The sequence below is a fragment of the Solea solea genome, chromosome 1 (genome assembly GCF_958295425.1).
Source record: "Solea solea chromosome 1, fSolSol10.1, whole genome shotgun sequence".
In the NCBI taxonomy this organism is placed as follows: Eukaryota; Metazoa; Chordata; class Actinopteri; order Pleuronectiformes; family Soleidae; genus Solea; species Solea solea.
This window is the reverse complement of record NC_081134.1, coordinates 1,127,940-1,145,975: the sequence shown is the minus strand read 5'-3', so window position 1 is coordinate 1,145,975 and position 18,036 is coordinate 1,127,940. Positions and strand designations below refer to the sequence as shown.

The following is an 18,036-nucleotide window of genomic DNA, read 5'->3' as shown; positions in this document are numbered from 1 at the left end:
AAAGCATCAAAGGAAAGCAGCAGAAAAGAAAGATTTACAAACGTCTCCAGTTACTGTGCTTCATCAACCACTCAACAGACGCCACTCTAATAAAGTATAATGTGAATGTTCAGGAACAGCACGCACACATTCATGAGAGGGTTTCAATCTCTCTAACTGTAGCAGGAGCATGTGGAGAGGGCGTGGCCACGTGCACATCGTCTGTGATGATTGGCTGTTTAGTCTACGTCAATCATTTGTCTTTTTTTCGTGTCTGCAGAGAGTCAGTGTGTGTGTGTGTGTGTGTGTGTGTGTGTGCTGGTGCTGCTCGTGCTGCTCGTCGCTGTGAACTCACGCTCTCTCTGTGCACGTGGACCGAAGCTGCGGGACTTTCGTACTCAACACTGTAGCGGAGGAGATTCTGTCTGTTTATGACCAACAACATGACGCATTTTAATAAAGGACCAGCTTACGGACTCTCCGCTGAAGTCAGGAGCAAAGTAAGTGCTGTGAGGAGGAGGAGGAGGAGGAGGTGGAGGAGGAAGAGGAGGGGGGCAGAAGCCCGAGACGCTGGGAAAAGTTAACAAAGGCTGTTTTAACGACTTTGTCACAAACTCACAATGTTAACTCTCGTTGTTGTTTCGAACAATCGATTGAAAAGCAGCAGCAGCAGCAGCAGCAGCAGCAGTTTGTTTGATGTCCGCTCGGCGGAGCAGCAGAGGATGCCTCGACTTTCCGAACATTCCCGAGTTTTCCCCCTCGAGTAGACAGACAGGTAGACAGACAGACAGACAGACAGCAGTATCACGTCAGTCGCGTTACTAACACTAACTAACCATGTTTACCCACACACACACACAGTGAAGTTAAATCTCAGTGTGAATGCGTTTGTATCGCGATAACATCGTGAGTTAGTTTAATGAGGAGTGAAGTAACAGCGACTCCACGCTCCTGAAACAAAGACTGGGTTATTATGGGCTGGCCTTTACTTTACCTGCACGACAGCTCCCACACTGTGTCTGTGCACACACTAGTGAAGTGAAGCTGCTGTGAAGTGGATGTTTGTTCCGTGAAATCTCCTCAGTGATGGGAAACACTATCTCTGCAGCTCTTTGTTTAGCAACTGGATAACAACACGGCATTTTAGCTCAGTGGAGGTCAATCACTACACTGGACCTTTGACACACAGTGGCACATACAATGTGTATATATATATGTACACTATGTGTATGTGTATATATTTATATTTATATATATATATATGTGTGTGTATATATATATATATATATATATATATATATATATATATATATATATACATATGTGTATATATAATGCTCTTGTGTGATCTATTCTCATGACCATGTAGCAGCACTGCAGTTAAAGATTATGTACATGTCTTTTGTTCTTTTATCACAATAATAACATGCAGGAATGCAACAGGAAGTGACACTTAAGTGTGTATCTAGGTGTGTGTGTGTGTGTGTGTGTGTGTGTGTGTGTTATTCCAGACATATGCTGCTGGAGGTGCATGTATGGACGCTGACATCATCAGTGGCTTAAACAGTGTGTTCTATACTGTACCGTGACTGTGAACACTTTAATCAGCGTTTACCAAACTCTCAATAGAAGAAACTATTGTTAACTTAATTACAAGAGCAAATTTGCATATAATGTAACGACTCATCTGTATTCATTTTGAATTGTAAACAAATCTTTTTAAGTAAACTTCATTTGATGTATTCCATTTAAAACATTTACATGCAAATCTAAACTAAAAGGCCGGGAAAATTCCACAAATTATTTTTAAAGATACTAAAAATATCTCCTGCCACCCAACTGGGTTTGGGAACCACTGCTTTGTGTCATTACTAGTTTAATAAAATCCATTTCACAGAAGGAAATTGCATCACAGATTAGGATTCAGCTATTTTCCAGCACCTTGTAATTTTTACACTTTATTTACCACTTTACTGTTTAGTGTCAATTCTTTATTTGTAGGTTTCTGCACCTTTTTCCCCCTAAAGTGTTAGTTTGAAGTGTGGATGTTTCACATAGTCCATGCTGACTGTGTCGTACATGTACCTGACGCCAAGATTCAGTCTGCGTCACAGAGGCTTGCTTTCACTCAAACATGCCAGCACCATGAGAAACAGTTTTGAGTCTGTTTAAGTCGATATAGTGTCATATAGTGAATATGTTTGGTGAGTCTTTACGACTGGAGACTTTGTAAACTGTCACATGGACATGGAGCTGCTCGTCTACTGCCACCTCACTTTAGAAGTTTGTGTCTGTTGCATCAAAAAGTCACTGATGGAAGCAGCAGTGGATCGACAGCTCTTGTGGGCCGTGATGTTAAATCACAACATGTCTTTATGGACTTTGTTGTGGGAGTGAGTGAGTGAGTGAGGGAGTGAGTGAATCTACAAAGTGAGGCAAACTTGAGTTTCCTGTTGGAAAACTGTGTCTAATGGTGTATTTCCACCGGCTCTACTTGCCTTGGCACGGCACGACACGGCACGACACGGCACGACACGGCACGGCTGGGTTTAGGTTGCATCTCCACTACAGTAAAAAGTACCTAGTCAATGTAGGTGGAGTCATTGCTGTGAAACTTCAGTGACTTTGTTTTACACACACACACACAGGCAGGAAAGAGCGCCGCTGACCCACTGACTTATACAGCAGGCGGCACATAAATCAGGCAATATCTCAGATAACTGGTGTTTTTTTCTGGCTGTTTTCATCATAAAATTGAACACTTTTAACAGCTATTTTGTCTCAGGATGCCAGAACAGTCAGAGAATCAGTGGGAGAGCATTTTACTGCTGCTGCACAGAACCAGAGAAACAGTGGAGGTGAATCACAACGAGTCCATTATTTACCTAAAATGTTCTTCCATTAGCATTCATCTTTACTGTAATGATGAAAACAGCAAGTGTCTTTTGTGTCTTCTCAAAGCTGATAGTCATAGATAACTGAGAGTTTCACCACAGGTTATTAAAGTACACATGTTCTGGCATCACATCTGAGCTCCTCATCACACCTGGTACAGAATGTGTTTTCTGGGATCAGATTTCTTTAACTTTAACACTTTTATTCTAAACTCATAAACTTTAATCACTACAGTTCTCAATCACACCACACAGAGGAAAATAGTAACGTCAAGCACGTTCATGACATTTTAAAAACCAAACTGACTCTGTGATAAGTCACTGCCTCAGTGTCTTTGTAACGTGTAGATTTTTCCTCACTGTTGCAGAGAAGCCTGTGTTTCTGCAGATGATGTTGTACAGCGCGTGTCATCCAGGGGCTGTGAGCGACGTGTGGTGCCGTCGTCTGGAGTCATTTGTAGTCCTTGGTTTGACCAGTTGAGTGACTTTATCCAACGTTTTTTTATAATGATGTCGCAGAAGTGTCTCTCGTGATACATCTCGTAACAATCTGTCCACGGCTTTATCTACATCTGTACTTCAGTGGTCAGAGAATTGATCATTTTCAACATGACAGATGAGCCCACGTCATCTCTCCATCTACTCTTTTAGGTTTCTCTGACCTTTACAGCGTTGCTGGTGCTGGAGTAGTAATGAGTCAGCCGTGGGACCCAGACCCACTCTCTCTCTATGTACTGCCCTGTGCTTGCATAGAGTTTCCTGTGCCAAAGTGTTGTCCTCTCTCAGATCACATGGTCAACGTTGCACCAAAGGGTAATTCCAGAATGACTTATCAGTAACAGTTACTACAGCGTTTAAAGGCAAACTTCACATGGTGTCAGAGCCGTGATGACAGGCTGCTGTTTGTGGCTCTTCCACTGACATCTCAAGCTTGTCTAAGGTCACTGGAAAATATTCACCCAGCAGGAAGTGACTCATCACACTTTGAACATGGAGATGAGAGGATGGTGATCTTTGTCCTGAAAGCTTAGATGTTCACAGTATGACAGTATAGTCTTCTATATAATGTGTTGTATATTTTATGGATCTCTGCTGCTACTTTGTTTGCTCATGAATTTCAGCTCATGCAACAGTGTTGACTTGTCACTGAACTCATCCTCAGAGTCCGTATTGATCCAGAGTTTTTACGTAACTGTGCTCTGCTGTGGTCTCCGCCTCTCAGCCCGCCTCTCGTATTGTAACTGCCAATGTCTCCCTGCAGATGGGAGTGAAAAGGACAGTGTTGCTGTGCTTAAATATCTGGTGTCCTGGTGAGAGTGACTCTCGGGTTCTTCTCACATGCAGCTTAAAAAAACACAGTAACGCAAGCGTCATCAAACATTCCGCAGGAAGCCTCTCATTTGTAGCACGACTGTCACAAAGAAATGTTGAATCTGACGTTGGTTCATTTGCAGTCTGTTGATCATTTTGGTCCATTTTTGTTTTCCAACCCTCGAAATATCACCGTCAGTAAATGACGTGTATGTGCGTTGCTGTTGTGGGAGGAGCAAAGAAACTACAAATGATCTGTATTTCACATTACTGATAAACAGGTTAATAATCAAGAGTTGGTTAATCATTGACTTCAAATACATCATAGAACTAATGATGGTTTTCACAAGTGATTAATCCATCAATTATTATCTCAATTAAGCGATAAGTCGTTAAAATGTTGATCATAATGTTCTCATATGTGTTGTTTTGTCCACAAACCAAACTTAATCACTTTTAATTAATGTTTTTTTATGTGGAGCAAAAAACTTAGAAATGAGATATAAGCGAGCTTGTTAGCTTTGACTGATCATATAAATACAAACCATTTAATTAATGATGTGATCTTCATGTATGACATTCAACAACAAGGAGGCTCTTGTGCCACTCAGCTGACAACTAACAACCAAACGCTTTCTAATCAAATCATAATTTCAAATAATGCAATTCCCAAATCACAGCTGAAGGCTGAACTTGAATAATTCTGTTATTATATATATTATACAAAATAGCAGAAGTAGCTAATATTCTGATGGTGGCGTGATAATGCTCACAAATTAGAAATGTTCCCCAAGTTTTCCCAGCACTGCTATATTAGATTATATATAATACATATTAATACATATGTATTAATATACATTAGACTAAATTGGCAATGGTATATAATGTATATAGTATATTTGTATAAAAAAACACGTTGATATTACAAAACTTACTTAGTTGTCGACTAACAACAAATCAACTGATTATTTGTTAGTGTTTTGCTGACAACGATTACGATGATCAAATCACTAAAAGCTGCGTCTGCTGTATCAGTTTCATACATTTAATCGATGTTCATGTTGATGCTTTATCTGGACCCTGCAGTAAATGTGTCCTTCATGAACGCTGAGGTCAGTGGTGATATTCAGGTTTTGTTTGGAGAGGTGAAATGGAGTAGAACAGAGCAGGGAGTGTCGCTGCTATCGAACACAGCAGCTCTTTGTTTGGGTTTGAGAGAAATCCGACTTGTTTCAGGCGACATGGAGACAGTGACGCGTCTCCACTCTGGAAACATAGTGTCCATCTTTTCAGATGTCTGGGTGAAGTTCATGTGACTGAAAGCTTTGATTGTTGGATTCATTTTTTCAGAATACACTTTGAACCGTGGACATGTCCGTGCATTGGACGAAAGTGTGGAAAGTTTGGATATGTCATGAAGCTGTGTGGTATGTCTGAATCTCTACCAGATGAAGCACTTTTTGTATTCTGCTTTTATTGTGTCTATGTGAGTTGATAAGAGACATAAAAGTGACAGTGGACAAGACAGACGAGCGTCACTGGACGTGGCATGGTTATTATTATTATTATTATTATTATTATTATTATTATTATTATGGATATTTGAGAAAAGATACCTCAATGTTAAAGAAGGAAAATAGTTGCGTGATGACAGAGAAAAGGAAGATAATTAGAATGTTAAAGGAAGGTTAAGAAGAAAATGTGGAGTTTTACTTCAATCGTCCTAAATGTTTTTTATTTACTGGAACAGTTGAGTCAAATCATTAGTTTTTCTGTAATAAATAAGATTATTTGAGTATTCAGCTTCTTAAATATTGCCTGCTTTCTTTGCTTCATATAACAAATAAATCATTAACCTAATTAATTGTGGTAAATTGAGGCCTGTGGCATAGTTTTCTTTTACTGTATTAGTGTGTAATCTGTAATGATGTTTTCTAAGAAAACTCTCTCTCTCTCTCTGTGTCGGTCACCTCTCCACTCACAGGAAATACAGCTAGATGAAGCTCACTAGCTTCTCGGAACGTAGTTATGCTTCTGACAGCGACTCACTAGATCTGTGACCTTTTTGCCGGGGGTCTGTAACGTTGCTAAATATACAAATACAGTATACAGTCACCCAGTATGCAACAGTGCTGTTTGTTTGCTTTATGATAGCTTTTCTTTTCTTTTCTTCTTTTATGTTTTTACCTATTTCTTTCCCTTGGCTCGACTCATTCTGTCTCTGTGATTATACACATTGTCATGTGTGTAACGTTGTCCTTCCTGCTTCTCTACAGCGCCACTTTCAGGCCTGGCGTGTACCGTATGTACGACAGCATTTTGAGTCTTTTTGGGGGGAAACTTTTTCAAAACAACAAAGAAAGATATAGTTTACATTTCTGAGTGTACATTCCTGTTTTGTGTTTGGATGTGATGGAGTTCTAAATGTGTCTGCAGAGTGAAAGAGCACTTCATGGCAGTAGAAGCTTCTCAGTCAGAGGGTTCAGGAAACAAAAGCAGGAGAACAGGCAGGGGCCCATCTGTGCTCCATTGCATAATGTGTGATCAGTAGTCTGAGCTCTTTCTGGGCTGAGTGCATCACATTCCGGACATTCTTCCTCACAGACCCCTTCATCAGGACCCCGTCCATTGGGAGGGTGCAGCGTTTCACGTTCCACTCTGCTCCACTCTGCTCCACTCTGCTCAGTGGGCTTCACAGTGTGTGTCGAGCCTGAACAGTGGAGTTGTGTTGTCCAAAGAAAACGAGTGAAAAAGAGTGAAACACAGTAAGTCTCAGTTAGTGGACGAGATGCAAAGATGCACTCAAAAATGAAAGCAGAACCACAACAACATTTCAAAATCAGCAGTGATTATATATTGAGGAACTGGACAAAGAATGTTTGATGTTTTTATTTTTACACCTGAGTTTATTTCATTGAGTCTCACTGGAGTACAACCCCAAACCTCAAGACACAGTGAAGTGATTTAAGTCAACAGTTACTAGGGATTGATGTTTGTCTGCAGAGTGTTAGCGACAGGAAGCATTAGTAACAGATTGGGAAATAATCCAGGTTTTCTGCATACTCAAATAATAAATATGTATATTCTATATTATATTCCTTATATGTGACATGTTGTCATTATACCATACTGGAGTGATAATACTGGGACTGTAAACTCCCCATCGACCAAAATTCTGATTGGTCATTTTTTTTGCCGTGTAAATTTCATACAGTCTATGTTTTATTTCATCAGGAGGAAAGTACCAAGTGCTAATGGGGGTGTTTTCAGAGAGTCACTCTGTGCGAGGACATGCATGAGACAAATAATTTAAATATATAAATATTTAAATAACAGTTCTTGTTCTGTAGTATATTTTTGGGAAGCTGATCCACTCATTTATCTAAAGGAGCTAAATAAGGTTGTTTTCCTTGTGTGCCATATTAATAAAGTGCATTCATGCTTTAGTTGGGACCAAAGCAGGTGAACGTCACAGTAAAGTAGACTTCAACACTCATCAACAGTATCAAACCATCTGTTCAGCAAACATGAGGAGAAGTTGTCACACAGTTTATCTTCAGCCTGGCAGCAGGAGTGTGTTCTTCCTCTTCCTCACATTCATCCTCAGTGTAAACAGAAGCCTGAAGGGCCTCATAAGTGGCTGCAGTGGCTTGTGTTAACCTCACGTCCTTGGGATGATGCATCATCCAAATGTTTGCACCTCTGACTTATTTTGCCGTTCATATTCCTGAATTCTCTGTCTGCTGTGAAAAGTACAAACTGAAACCATGACACATTCCACTCAGGCTCTCCAGGTCACTTCAGGGCATTCATTATTGTTTTCTGGGGATAAGAAGGACTTGGTTTGTGGTTCTAGTGTTTGCTGAAAGTCTGACTGTTGTTGCTCATGGACCAGGGTCAGTGAACCCTGTGGTGAGTGGCTCTTCACGTCGCTCAGTTTGTCTCAGTTCACACAGACTCACTAATGTCATGTTGACAGAACTCTAACCACGGCTGGAACTGTAACTAATGAAAGTTTAAGTTTGTACACACAGACGCTCTATGCACATGCTCAGTGTCTCTTTAACCGTGTTAAACCAGCAGGTGTGGCACATGTTCTGCACCATTTAGAGTCATTTTGTGTGGATGGAGTCTTACTTAACACAGTCACGTCAAAGGAAAAAGATCGCACAAGTAAAGTTGTGTTTCCGCGTGAAGGCCTAAGTTTACGTCAAACCGACAAAGCAAAGCAACAGTTAATGTTGATAACGTTTTGCCATGTCTGCCATTTTGTGATTCTCTCAGTCCTAACAAACAAGAAAAAAGCGCCGTCAGTAGAGGGCGCTGCTTAGTCAGAGAGGTGGATTTGAATGATGTAACTGTTGATAAACGTCATTTAATTGGCTGGTGCCCCACTTTCTTCTTTCTTTCTTAATAATATAAGTATTTTTGACAAACTGTCATAACAAGAACCCTCTGAAACTGTGGATTATTCAATGCAGAGTGACAACGAAGCCGACACTAAACGTTTTCTGATCGTTACAAAGTAGTTATGATAAAAAGTTTTAAAGTAAAGTGCGTCTTCTGCTGTGAGCGTCTCACACACTCACAGGCTCAGTGACGACGACGGTTCTACTCAAAATCAAGTCTTTAGAACATGTCAAACTGTGAAGTGTTGCCATAAGTTAAAAAGTTGGAAGCCATTATCACAAAGTTCTTGGAATGAGTTATTGTGTTTGTTCCACTTGTAATTTAAACAAGAAAGTGCTGTTTTACTAACGTCTGCCTCCATTAATCCCATATTGAAATGATGGAATGTCTCCTCTCTCTTTGATGGCTGACTTTTAACTCCTTACTTTAAACATCGTCCAGTGTGATCAGACGACATCAGGTGTTTGTCACTGAGACCGTTCTAGTTTAGATTTCAGCCGCCGTGATGAGAAGTGAGAGGTTTACATGACACCGTGAATAGTATTGTTTTATTGTGCTGTCCCTCGTGTAAAGTTTTTATTCTGTGACAACAGATATATCTGACTTTATAGTGCTTTATATTTGTGTGAGTACTTGATGAAAGTTTGATCTCACCCTTTTTCTTTTTACCCATTCTCCTCGTTGACCCCCCCCCCCCACACACACACACACACACACACACACTCTGACAGGATGTGGCATATTAAGTGCTGGTGAACACAGACTTGGTTATATATTAATGAATAGCAGCCCCCTCTGTTTGCTCAGACTTGGTTCAGGACTCGGTCATGTGTGTGTGTGTGTGTGTGTGTGTGTGTGTGTGTGTGTGTGTGTGCGTGTGCGTGTGCGTGTGTGTGCGTGTGTGTGTGTGTGTGCTCATTCTGTCATCATACTCACTCAGTACGTGTACATTAAAACAAACATGTGTGTTTACTTCAGTCTGACCTGGCCAGCTTACATATAGATATTACATACATACAGTATATTGTTAGACTGGTGAGGAGACGGAGTTTCTGCTCTTAGTTTAAAGAATTGTCTTTTTCTAAGTTAATGGATGTTAGGGAGACTCAAAGTGACGCAAAAATGCCAACAACTGGCTTCCAGGTAAAGAAACTAGGTTTCTAGTGTTGATTTCACAACTGTTCAACTTCAGCTGATTCAACCTCGAATATGCTCTTCTCTAGTCCTGTCCGTCCTTGCATGAATGACGTGTTTCCATGGTAACTGGATGCTAAAGATTGTGGGTATGACGTTATCATTCCTCTGCCTTCTTCCACACAAAGTGTCAAAGGAACTCTAAATGTTTAACACCAATTCTGATTAGGATAAAATCAGGTTTTGTGTTGAGTTTGACTCGTTTGGGTTAAAATAGCCTCAGCTAACGTAGACGAGCATATTTATCCACTCTGCTGTAGACAATGAACAGTCTGCAAAGCTGTGAGGTGTATCAGTGTTGACACAGCAGAAAGGTCAGTGTTGTTTTGTTAAAGGAGGTGCGACACATTGTCATTTGTTTAAACGCAGACATTGAGACAAGTGAGAGTCTGAGTGTTAGTTTCAGCATCAGATGATTTACAGACGACAGGATGAAGAACGAGTTAATGCTGCTTCCTCTTCTACTCACTTTCACCTACAATCATGTCTCCGGGAGAATCTAAGGTTGATTCTTGAGTCTAATTGAACATTTGGACACGTGGGAACACACTGACTGTATCTGAATTCATGTGTGAGCAGTTTGATACTGTTGTTGGGTACAGTGTTTGTCTGGTTTTCAGCAGGTTCAAATCATAACCTTACAGACTTTTTCCCTGAGAAGCTCAGTTTAATGGTTCCATCAAGAGAATTAGATCCTTTTTTCCAATGCCCTTTTTTTCTTGGAGTTCTTGGCAACGCTGTTTGAAAATAGAAGAGAAAAGAAAAGAGAAAAGAAAAGAGAAAAGAAAAGAGAAAAGAAAAGAGAAAAATGCCGTCCTTGAAATCATTTGAGCTCTATGGCATGTTAGTGGGATTCCTCTGAGCTGTTGGCTCCACATTCACACAAAACCCTCACATTAATCCCAGAAACACACAACAGACGTTTAACAGTGATATTACATTCAAAGAAGATGTGACCTTTAACTCAAACCTTGCACTGAGTCACAGTTTGAAACACAATATCCTCTTTGGCCTCCAACAACAATCCGGCACAGCAGAGGAACGGAGACGGATGGCTGTTCACTTGTTTATCAGCCAACTTTCTTTTTCTTTTTTCTTTTTTTTACAGTGCATTACACTGCGGGAATTCAGGGTCACGTGATATTATGGCCATGAGGTCATACGCTTTAAAAGAGAGGTGAAAGATGCGTGCTGAGAAAGAGATTTAAAAACAAAACTCATTTGTTCATCTTTAGTGACTGAAGTCTTTCACAGCTCCATTCTCCCACATAGAATTCCAATTTTACATCATGTTTCAAGAGTTTCTGATTCACCGTGTTATTTTGTGACTTTGATGTTTGAAATTCTTCGTTCAAATATATCAGATCATCACAAACTGAGGCAGAAGGACACAAACAGCTCAAATCACTGCATTCAAATCTGCTTCAATGCACAGTTCAGTTGTAAGACCGTCCTGGTCCCAGAATACAGTGTGTCTCCCTCTGCTAAGCTAAGATACACCTCCTCTCAACCTGTATTTTTAATTGGTATAAGGTGGTTTCTGATTTAGCTGCAGCTTTTTGTAAGCATGTCCAGCATCGTTCCCAGTCGTCCTACCATTGAGGCACTGTAAAAAAATGACTCTTTAAGCAGTCAAAGCATTCAGTTTGGGCTTGTTGGTCCAACAAAAGGCACCCTTTTAGATTTTGCCATGTTTTTTTACACTCTTATTCTCCTGTGTATCGACTTTTTGTATTATTTAAATATGCATAAAAACTAAAATATGCATATGTAGTCATTTCAACTTCCAATCTAATAATCTGTGTGTGTTACTGTGACTTTGAGAAATTCAAAGTTCGTACCATTCCAGTCGGACTAACATGTTTTTTTAAACGTCTGATTTTAGTCAGACTAACACAACCGATTTTTTTTTTCTTTAAATTTAATGTTATGTTAACATCAGGGATGTTTGTATTTTAATGAGAGCAGTCATCCATGTCTTACACTGGTTCACAGCCAACAGGGAACACAGAGCAGTATATATATATATATATATGTGTATATATATATATATATATATACATATACATATATATATATATATATATATATATATATATATATATATATATATATATATATATATATATATATATATATATATATATATATATATATTGGAGACTCTGAAACTAGAAACCAATAAATTATGAGGACGAGGGGGAACAAATTGCATCACGGTCTGTGTACGTCCAGAGCCGGCGTCACACGCCAGGTAACCTCCATCCAAACAAGTGAAGGGATTGACTCCTTCTTATGGCCGGTAGAGGCGTTTGCCGGCTGTTTATTTTTTGTGTTCAACGTCACTAACACACTGTAAACAACTGACATGCAACACACACAGCAGACGAAAGCAGCGGTGGTTCCACCTTTACATCATCGGAGCAGACGCTCTGTAAAACTCAGCTGCTACTGAACAAATATAGAATTGTAACTTGGTGCAGAGTCAGCGTCAGAGTTTCATCACTAACGATCACAGCTGGAGCTGATAAAAACCTTCGTCTATGAACTCTATGAACATTCGACGTGGCAGTGAACGCTGATCTTATCCATGTCATAGCAGACAAAAGCCAGATGTTAGTTTGTTGTGTTTTGTTTTTTTTACTCATGGAAAGAGGAGTTTAGTTACTGCCAAGGTCAAATTTAACTATGAAAGTATGACAGATTGTATCACGTCACTGTGGTGTGTGTGTGTGTGTGTGTGTGGGGTATGGTAGCAGCTGATCTTGTCTTTAACAGTAGCAGGTGATGAGGCTGTGGTATGTTAACAATGTAGCAGGGCAAGAAACATTCTTTAGCTTGACTTCCTTGTGCTCGTAGACCCTCGCAGACCCTCATAGACCCTCATAGACCCTCATACACACTTCACCACATGTATTCACACCTGGTATTAACATGCTTCTCTGGTGTCCACATCAAGATCCGATCGCTATCTGATCCCAGACCCCCCCCCCACGTCACCTCCCCCTCTGTGCGCTGCCATATCAACAACAACAGCAACAGTGTTCGCTGCTATTGTATAAACTCCTCTTTACCTTTCAAAGCAGGGACATTCGTTTTTTGCCAAGTGGCATTTACAGTTGACAATATATCCATTTTCATTATTATTCATTATCGATGGGGTTTTATGTTACATATGTTACAGGCCTAATCATATGATGCTTTGTTTTTGTTTTTTTTAGATCGCTCAGAAGTATGACCCACTAAAGGAGGAGGAGCTGCGTTTCTGGATTGAGGAGGTCACAGGAATGTCTATTGGAGAGAACTTCCAGAAAGGGTTAAAGGACGGAGTCATTCTCTGCGAGTAAGTGTGTGTGTGTGTGTGTGTGTGTGTGTGTGTGTGTGTGCGTGTGTACACACGTGTGTGTCTGTGTTACTGCTTACTGCCGTGTTATACTTGGACCCATTGAATTGACACAGATGTGTTACATCTCATACATCTCTGTTGTTCTCACACCCAAAGTGTTGTGGAGCTGCTGCTATGTTCTACACACACACACACACACACACACAGAAGCAGCCGAGGATTCAGACCCCGACTCTCCTCGGCTTCATGCTCTGGCCGAGACGTTTAAACTGTAACTGCTGCTGGAAGCTGTGCAGGCTACATGTTAATGACGTGTGATAGGAGAGAGAGCTGCATTCAGACGATGTTTTCACTGTCGTGCTCGTCACGTTGATCTGGTCGCTGAGCTCATGCTGCCCAGCCTTTCAAAACCTGTGGATGATCGTGGATTTTTTGACATAAGTTGCTCTTCTCATGCAGCTCGTGTTAGTGAAGGATTTCTCCCCACTGAACACGCAGCGCCACCTTAAATGCACGATGTACACTGATGTACACTGATGTACACTGATGTACACTGATGTCGAGTGGCTGATGTGACGATGCTCAGTTTTTTTTCCGCAGCATGAAGCTTGTGAAACCAGGAGAAATCAAGAAATTAGCCGCGTGGGAATAAAGTATCATCTTATAGTCCAGAAATGACGCTACATTACATGCTACATGTTACACATACAGAGTATTAAAATGTCACTTTCATGATTACTAGTGCATTTAGATCCAAAGAGTGTTTTATTGTTTTTACTTCTTCCTCAGTGAGTTGTTACACGTGTGTCCAGAGTGGTTTAGGCATTAAGCTCCAGCGTTGTCGATGTGTGTTTGTGTGTGTGTGAGATGGTTAAGATTGTGTTCTCCTCCCTGTCAGGCTGATTAACAAGCTGCAGGCCGGTTCAGTGAAGAAAATCAACCTGTCACAGTTGAACTGGCACAAGGTAAGACCTGATCTCACAAAGAGGACGTTGATCCTCTCTGATGAAGAGTGTTCATTCTGCTGAGTCACCTCTTTACTCTCATCACTTTGTGTTGTTCAGCTGGAAAACCTGGGCAATTTCATCAAAGCCATCCTGGCCTATGGTTTAAAGCCCAATGACATCTTTGAGGCCAATGACTTGTTTGAAAACGGGAACCTGACTCAAGTCCAGACCACACTACTCGCACTGGCGAGCATGGTGAGTGAACACACACAGTCCACAGGGTCACTTTCTCCTGACACACACGTTTCATTGTGTCCTGGCGACACCAGTGCATTGACCTGTGTGTTGTTTGTGTAAGGCCAAGACCAAAGGCATGGACACAAAGATCGACATCGGTGTGAAATATTCAGACAAACAAGCTCGACATTTCGATGATGAGAAGATCAAGGCTGGTCAGTGTGTTATTGGACTCCAGGTAACTATGCACCGACTGATACTACTCCAACACTGAGGCTTGCTTTAACTGGAGACATGGTGACCGCGGGGACACAAGGACGTACAGATTACACCAACTCAACAAAAGGGCCTCAGATTAAAATCAATGCCTTCATCACAGTCCATAGATAAAATCAACATGTTTAGCTCTTGGGTTCACAGGAGCTGCTTTGTTTAGTGAGTTATTGTCACTGAGGTAAATCAACATGAAGCATTTTGAACTCCAAAGTCACAGAATAACACATTTGTGCTGTGATTTTAAACTGCTGATTGTCTGTATGAACTTTGTGCAGAGAGTGAGCGTCTCACACACTTCTGTCTAACCCATCTTATATTAATAATACATGTTTGCATCACAGAAAGGATCTGTGTATCTTTTAGTGAATTCAACAATCATTCATGTTGTATTAAGGCTGACAGTGATGTGCAGATGTCCAACCCTTAAACTTTCTGCAGCTTGACAGGTTTCTTATCCATGTGGATGGACTAAATGCATTTTATTTGATTATTTTACCACAACGTCAGTGGTTCATTTTTGGATTATTCTTAACAGAAAATCATAAGATGTTTGATTAGAGTTAAGATCCCATCTCTGTCCTTTTGTCCTCAGATGGGAACAAACAAGTGTGCGAGTCAGGCTGGAATGACTGCTTATGGAACCAGGAGACATCTGTATGATCCAAAGACTCACACTGACAAACCCTTCGACCAGACCACCATCAGCCTGCAGATGGGAACCAACAAAGGAGCCAGCCAGGTTAATGACACTCTTTTTATTGACCTTATATGTGTACATATATATATATATATATATATATATATATATATATATATATATATACATACATATATATATATATATATATATATATATATATATATATATATATATATATATATGTGTATATATATATGTGTGTATATATATATATATATATGTATGTATGTGTATATATATATATATATATATATATGTATGTATATATATATGTGTATATATATATATACACTTCAATTAAAAAAAGTTTTAGTGTTTTTTTATGTTTTATTATTCATTCAGTGAAATTGAGCAGATTTAAAAAATCTCTGTTCTTCTTTGTTCTCCACCTCCTCCACGTTGTACGTTTTCTGCATGTCTGGTTTCCTGCAGGCGGGCATGTCAGCACCTGGGACCCGCAGAGACATCTTTGACCAGAAGGTGGCGATCCAGCCGCTGGACAACTCCACCATCTCTCTCCAGATGGGCACCAACAAGGTGGCGTCTCAGAGAGGAATGAGCGTGTACGGCCTGGGGCGACAGGTCTACGACCCCAAGTACTGCGCCCCCCCAACAGAGCCGGTTATCCACACCAACGGCAGCCAGGGAACCGGCACCAATGTCTCAGAGATCAGCGACAGTGACTATCAGGCTGAGTTCCAGGAGGAGGACTACCATGGAGGTTACCATGACAACTACAGCTCCCATTACAATGACCAGGGCATTGACTATTAGTGCTGACCTCCAGCTCCAGAGCAGTATTAACACATTTATGTTACCGACACAACAGAGCAAGTCTTTTGCTTTCCTCACTAGTCTCCTTATTCTCCTGATGCCTTAAATCAAACGATGCCTTGAGTGCTTTCCTTTTTCATCTGAGCTGAGGAGGTCATACAGGTTATGAAGAAGTTGTAGTAGCATAGAATAATCAGATGCACACAGATCCAGTGGTCACCATGTTTTTAAGCTTAAGAGCTTCATCTTGTTTTACTAGCCACTTTTTAAAAGACGGAACACGGACGTAGTCGTCGTCTTTGTTTGACAGATGGTGTAGCGTTAGATGAGGCTGCTGCATTCCAATGTTTTTACTCATGGAGTGAATCTCGGCGCATCCTTTCCCATGTGTAGTCCTTAACAACAGCCCGTCTTTACTCAGCCAGCCACAGTTCGTCATTCCTTCTCTCTTCTTACCACATGTAATCACTAGTTAGTTTCTTTTTCTTCAAATAATGGGTGGATGTCAGATAGTGCCGATGACCAAACTGAAGACTATTTTACAGCTAGACTTCCACGTGCCATCACATGACCTGTATTTTCGTATCATTCCCCCTGTACTTCCAAACTGTATTTATTGTGGTGATTCTCATTGCAAAACAGTCCATTGTTTCCATTGATTCATAAAGAAAATGGTATGATATAAATAAAACCTTAATTCTTAATTGTCAAAGTCTTTTTGCACAATGTTGTTAAAGTCTGACGTCTTCACTGGTGTCAGTCGGGACATAAAAGTCAATTTAGCCATGAAACCAAAGGTTCACGTCATACAATCCACACCTAGTGAAGTCTATGTTCACTGCTTCATTAGACGCTCGTTCCCGCTGGTAAATGAAGTTTTTAGATCTTTCTCTCCGTCACACCAAAGTCCACAGATGATTCAAACACAAGTACAGGAATGAAAAGAGGAAGATGGTCATTAAAAGATGGTTTTAAGAGCAGTTTTTGGTAAACGTCTTCTTGAACTGGAGAGTCATCGTAACAGCAGGCTTTAAGAATGAGAGAGAGAGAGAGACTGTCACTGGCATCTGTTTCCATGAAACTCTACAGGAAGTTGTTTCCACGAGGAAAAACTGTGGATTGGCCAAGAATGACACTCGGGTCACATCGTCAGTCCACAGTTTTCCAAACATGCACTTATGGTATCAACATGTCAACATGGCAGCTCACACTGGAAACAGAACTAACAACAACAACAACAACAACAACAATAACTAACTTCCCAAACACAGTCGGAATTTCAAAGACACATGAGGATTCTGGTTTTTCAGCACAGTGTGCGCTCTGGTTCGTGCTAACGAGATGAAATGTGTTCTGCTAATGAAAACGATGATAATAATAATAATAATAATAATAATAATACAGAGTTTACAAACAGACCAATTAATGAAACCAAGATCATGGACAAGACAAAAAAAAATGAAGATCAATCGAACAATTAAAAGCAAGAACACAGGTGTAAAATCATAAAAACTGTCAGTGTTAAGGGTTAGGTTGATATAAATGAATACATTCATAAAAATATAAATACATGTATGTATATAAATAATAAAAAAGGTCACAAGAACGCCAGTCTTTAAAAAACATGTAAACATGGTGGAGATCAGATTTTTGGAGACTGGATTTGGTCTCAGCTCTGACTGAAGACTGAAGAACTGCATAAACATTATTTATTGATTCTAATGATTGTGTCTTGTTTGGGTCACGCTCCAGAATGATTTGATCTTTTATTTGTGTTTATCATGTACCTTAATAATGTTACAAGTGCAGTTTTATCAGGTATTTACTGTGAGAAGACTTGTACACTGTTACTGAAAGAGTTGCAGAATGTTGAACTAAAGTCTGCTTTGGTCTGGGATTTCGTCTCGTGTTTACACAGACTTTTGTGACTGGAAACTGGAAACTCACTCTCCTGCACCAAAGGTCCAC

General features: G+C 40.3%; 1 protein-coding gene across 1 annotated transcript; it reads left to right on the top strand.

Annotated features, from left to right (window-relative positions):
• The first annotated feature begins 257 nt into the window (after window positions 1–257).
• cnn3a (calponin 3, acidic a) lies at window positions 258–16,772 on the top strand. Its single transcript, XM_058647506.1, has 7 exons — window positions 258–479; window positions 13,010–13,131; window positions 14,033–14,099; window positions 14,199–14,336; window positions 14,440–14,556; window positions 15,187–15,333; window positions 15,727–16,772. Exons 1-7 carry the CDS (start codon window positions 411–413, stop codon window positions 16,066–16,068), a joined length of 1,002 nt encoding a protein of 333 aa, XP_058503489.1. The 5' UTR covers window positions 258–410; the 3' UTR covers window positions 16,069–16,772.
• Window positions 16,773–18,036: the final 1,264 nt, after the last annotated feature.

Coding starts and splice junctions, on each gene's coding strand:
- cnn3a (XM_058647506.1), top strand. CDS start 411: ATGACCAACAACATGACGCATTTTAATAAAGGACCAGCTTACGGACTC. Junction 14,100..14,198: donor CACAGTTGAACTGGCACAAG/GTAAGACCTGAT, acceptor TGTGTTGTTCAG/CTGGAAAACCTGGGCAATTT. Junction 15,334..15,726: donor CCAACAAAGGAGCCAGCCAG/GTTAATGACACT, acceptor GGTTTCCTGCAG/GCGGGCATGTCAGCACCTGG.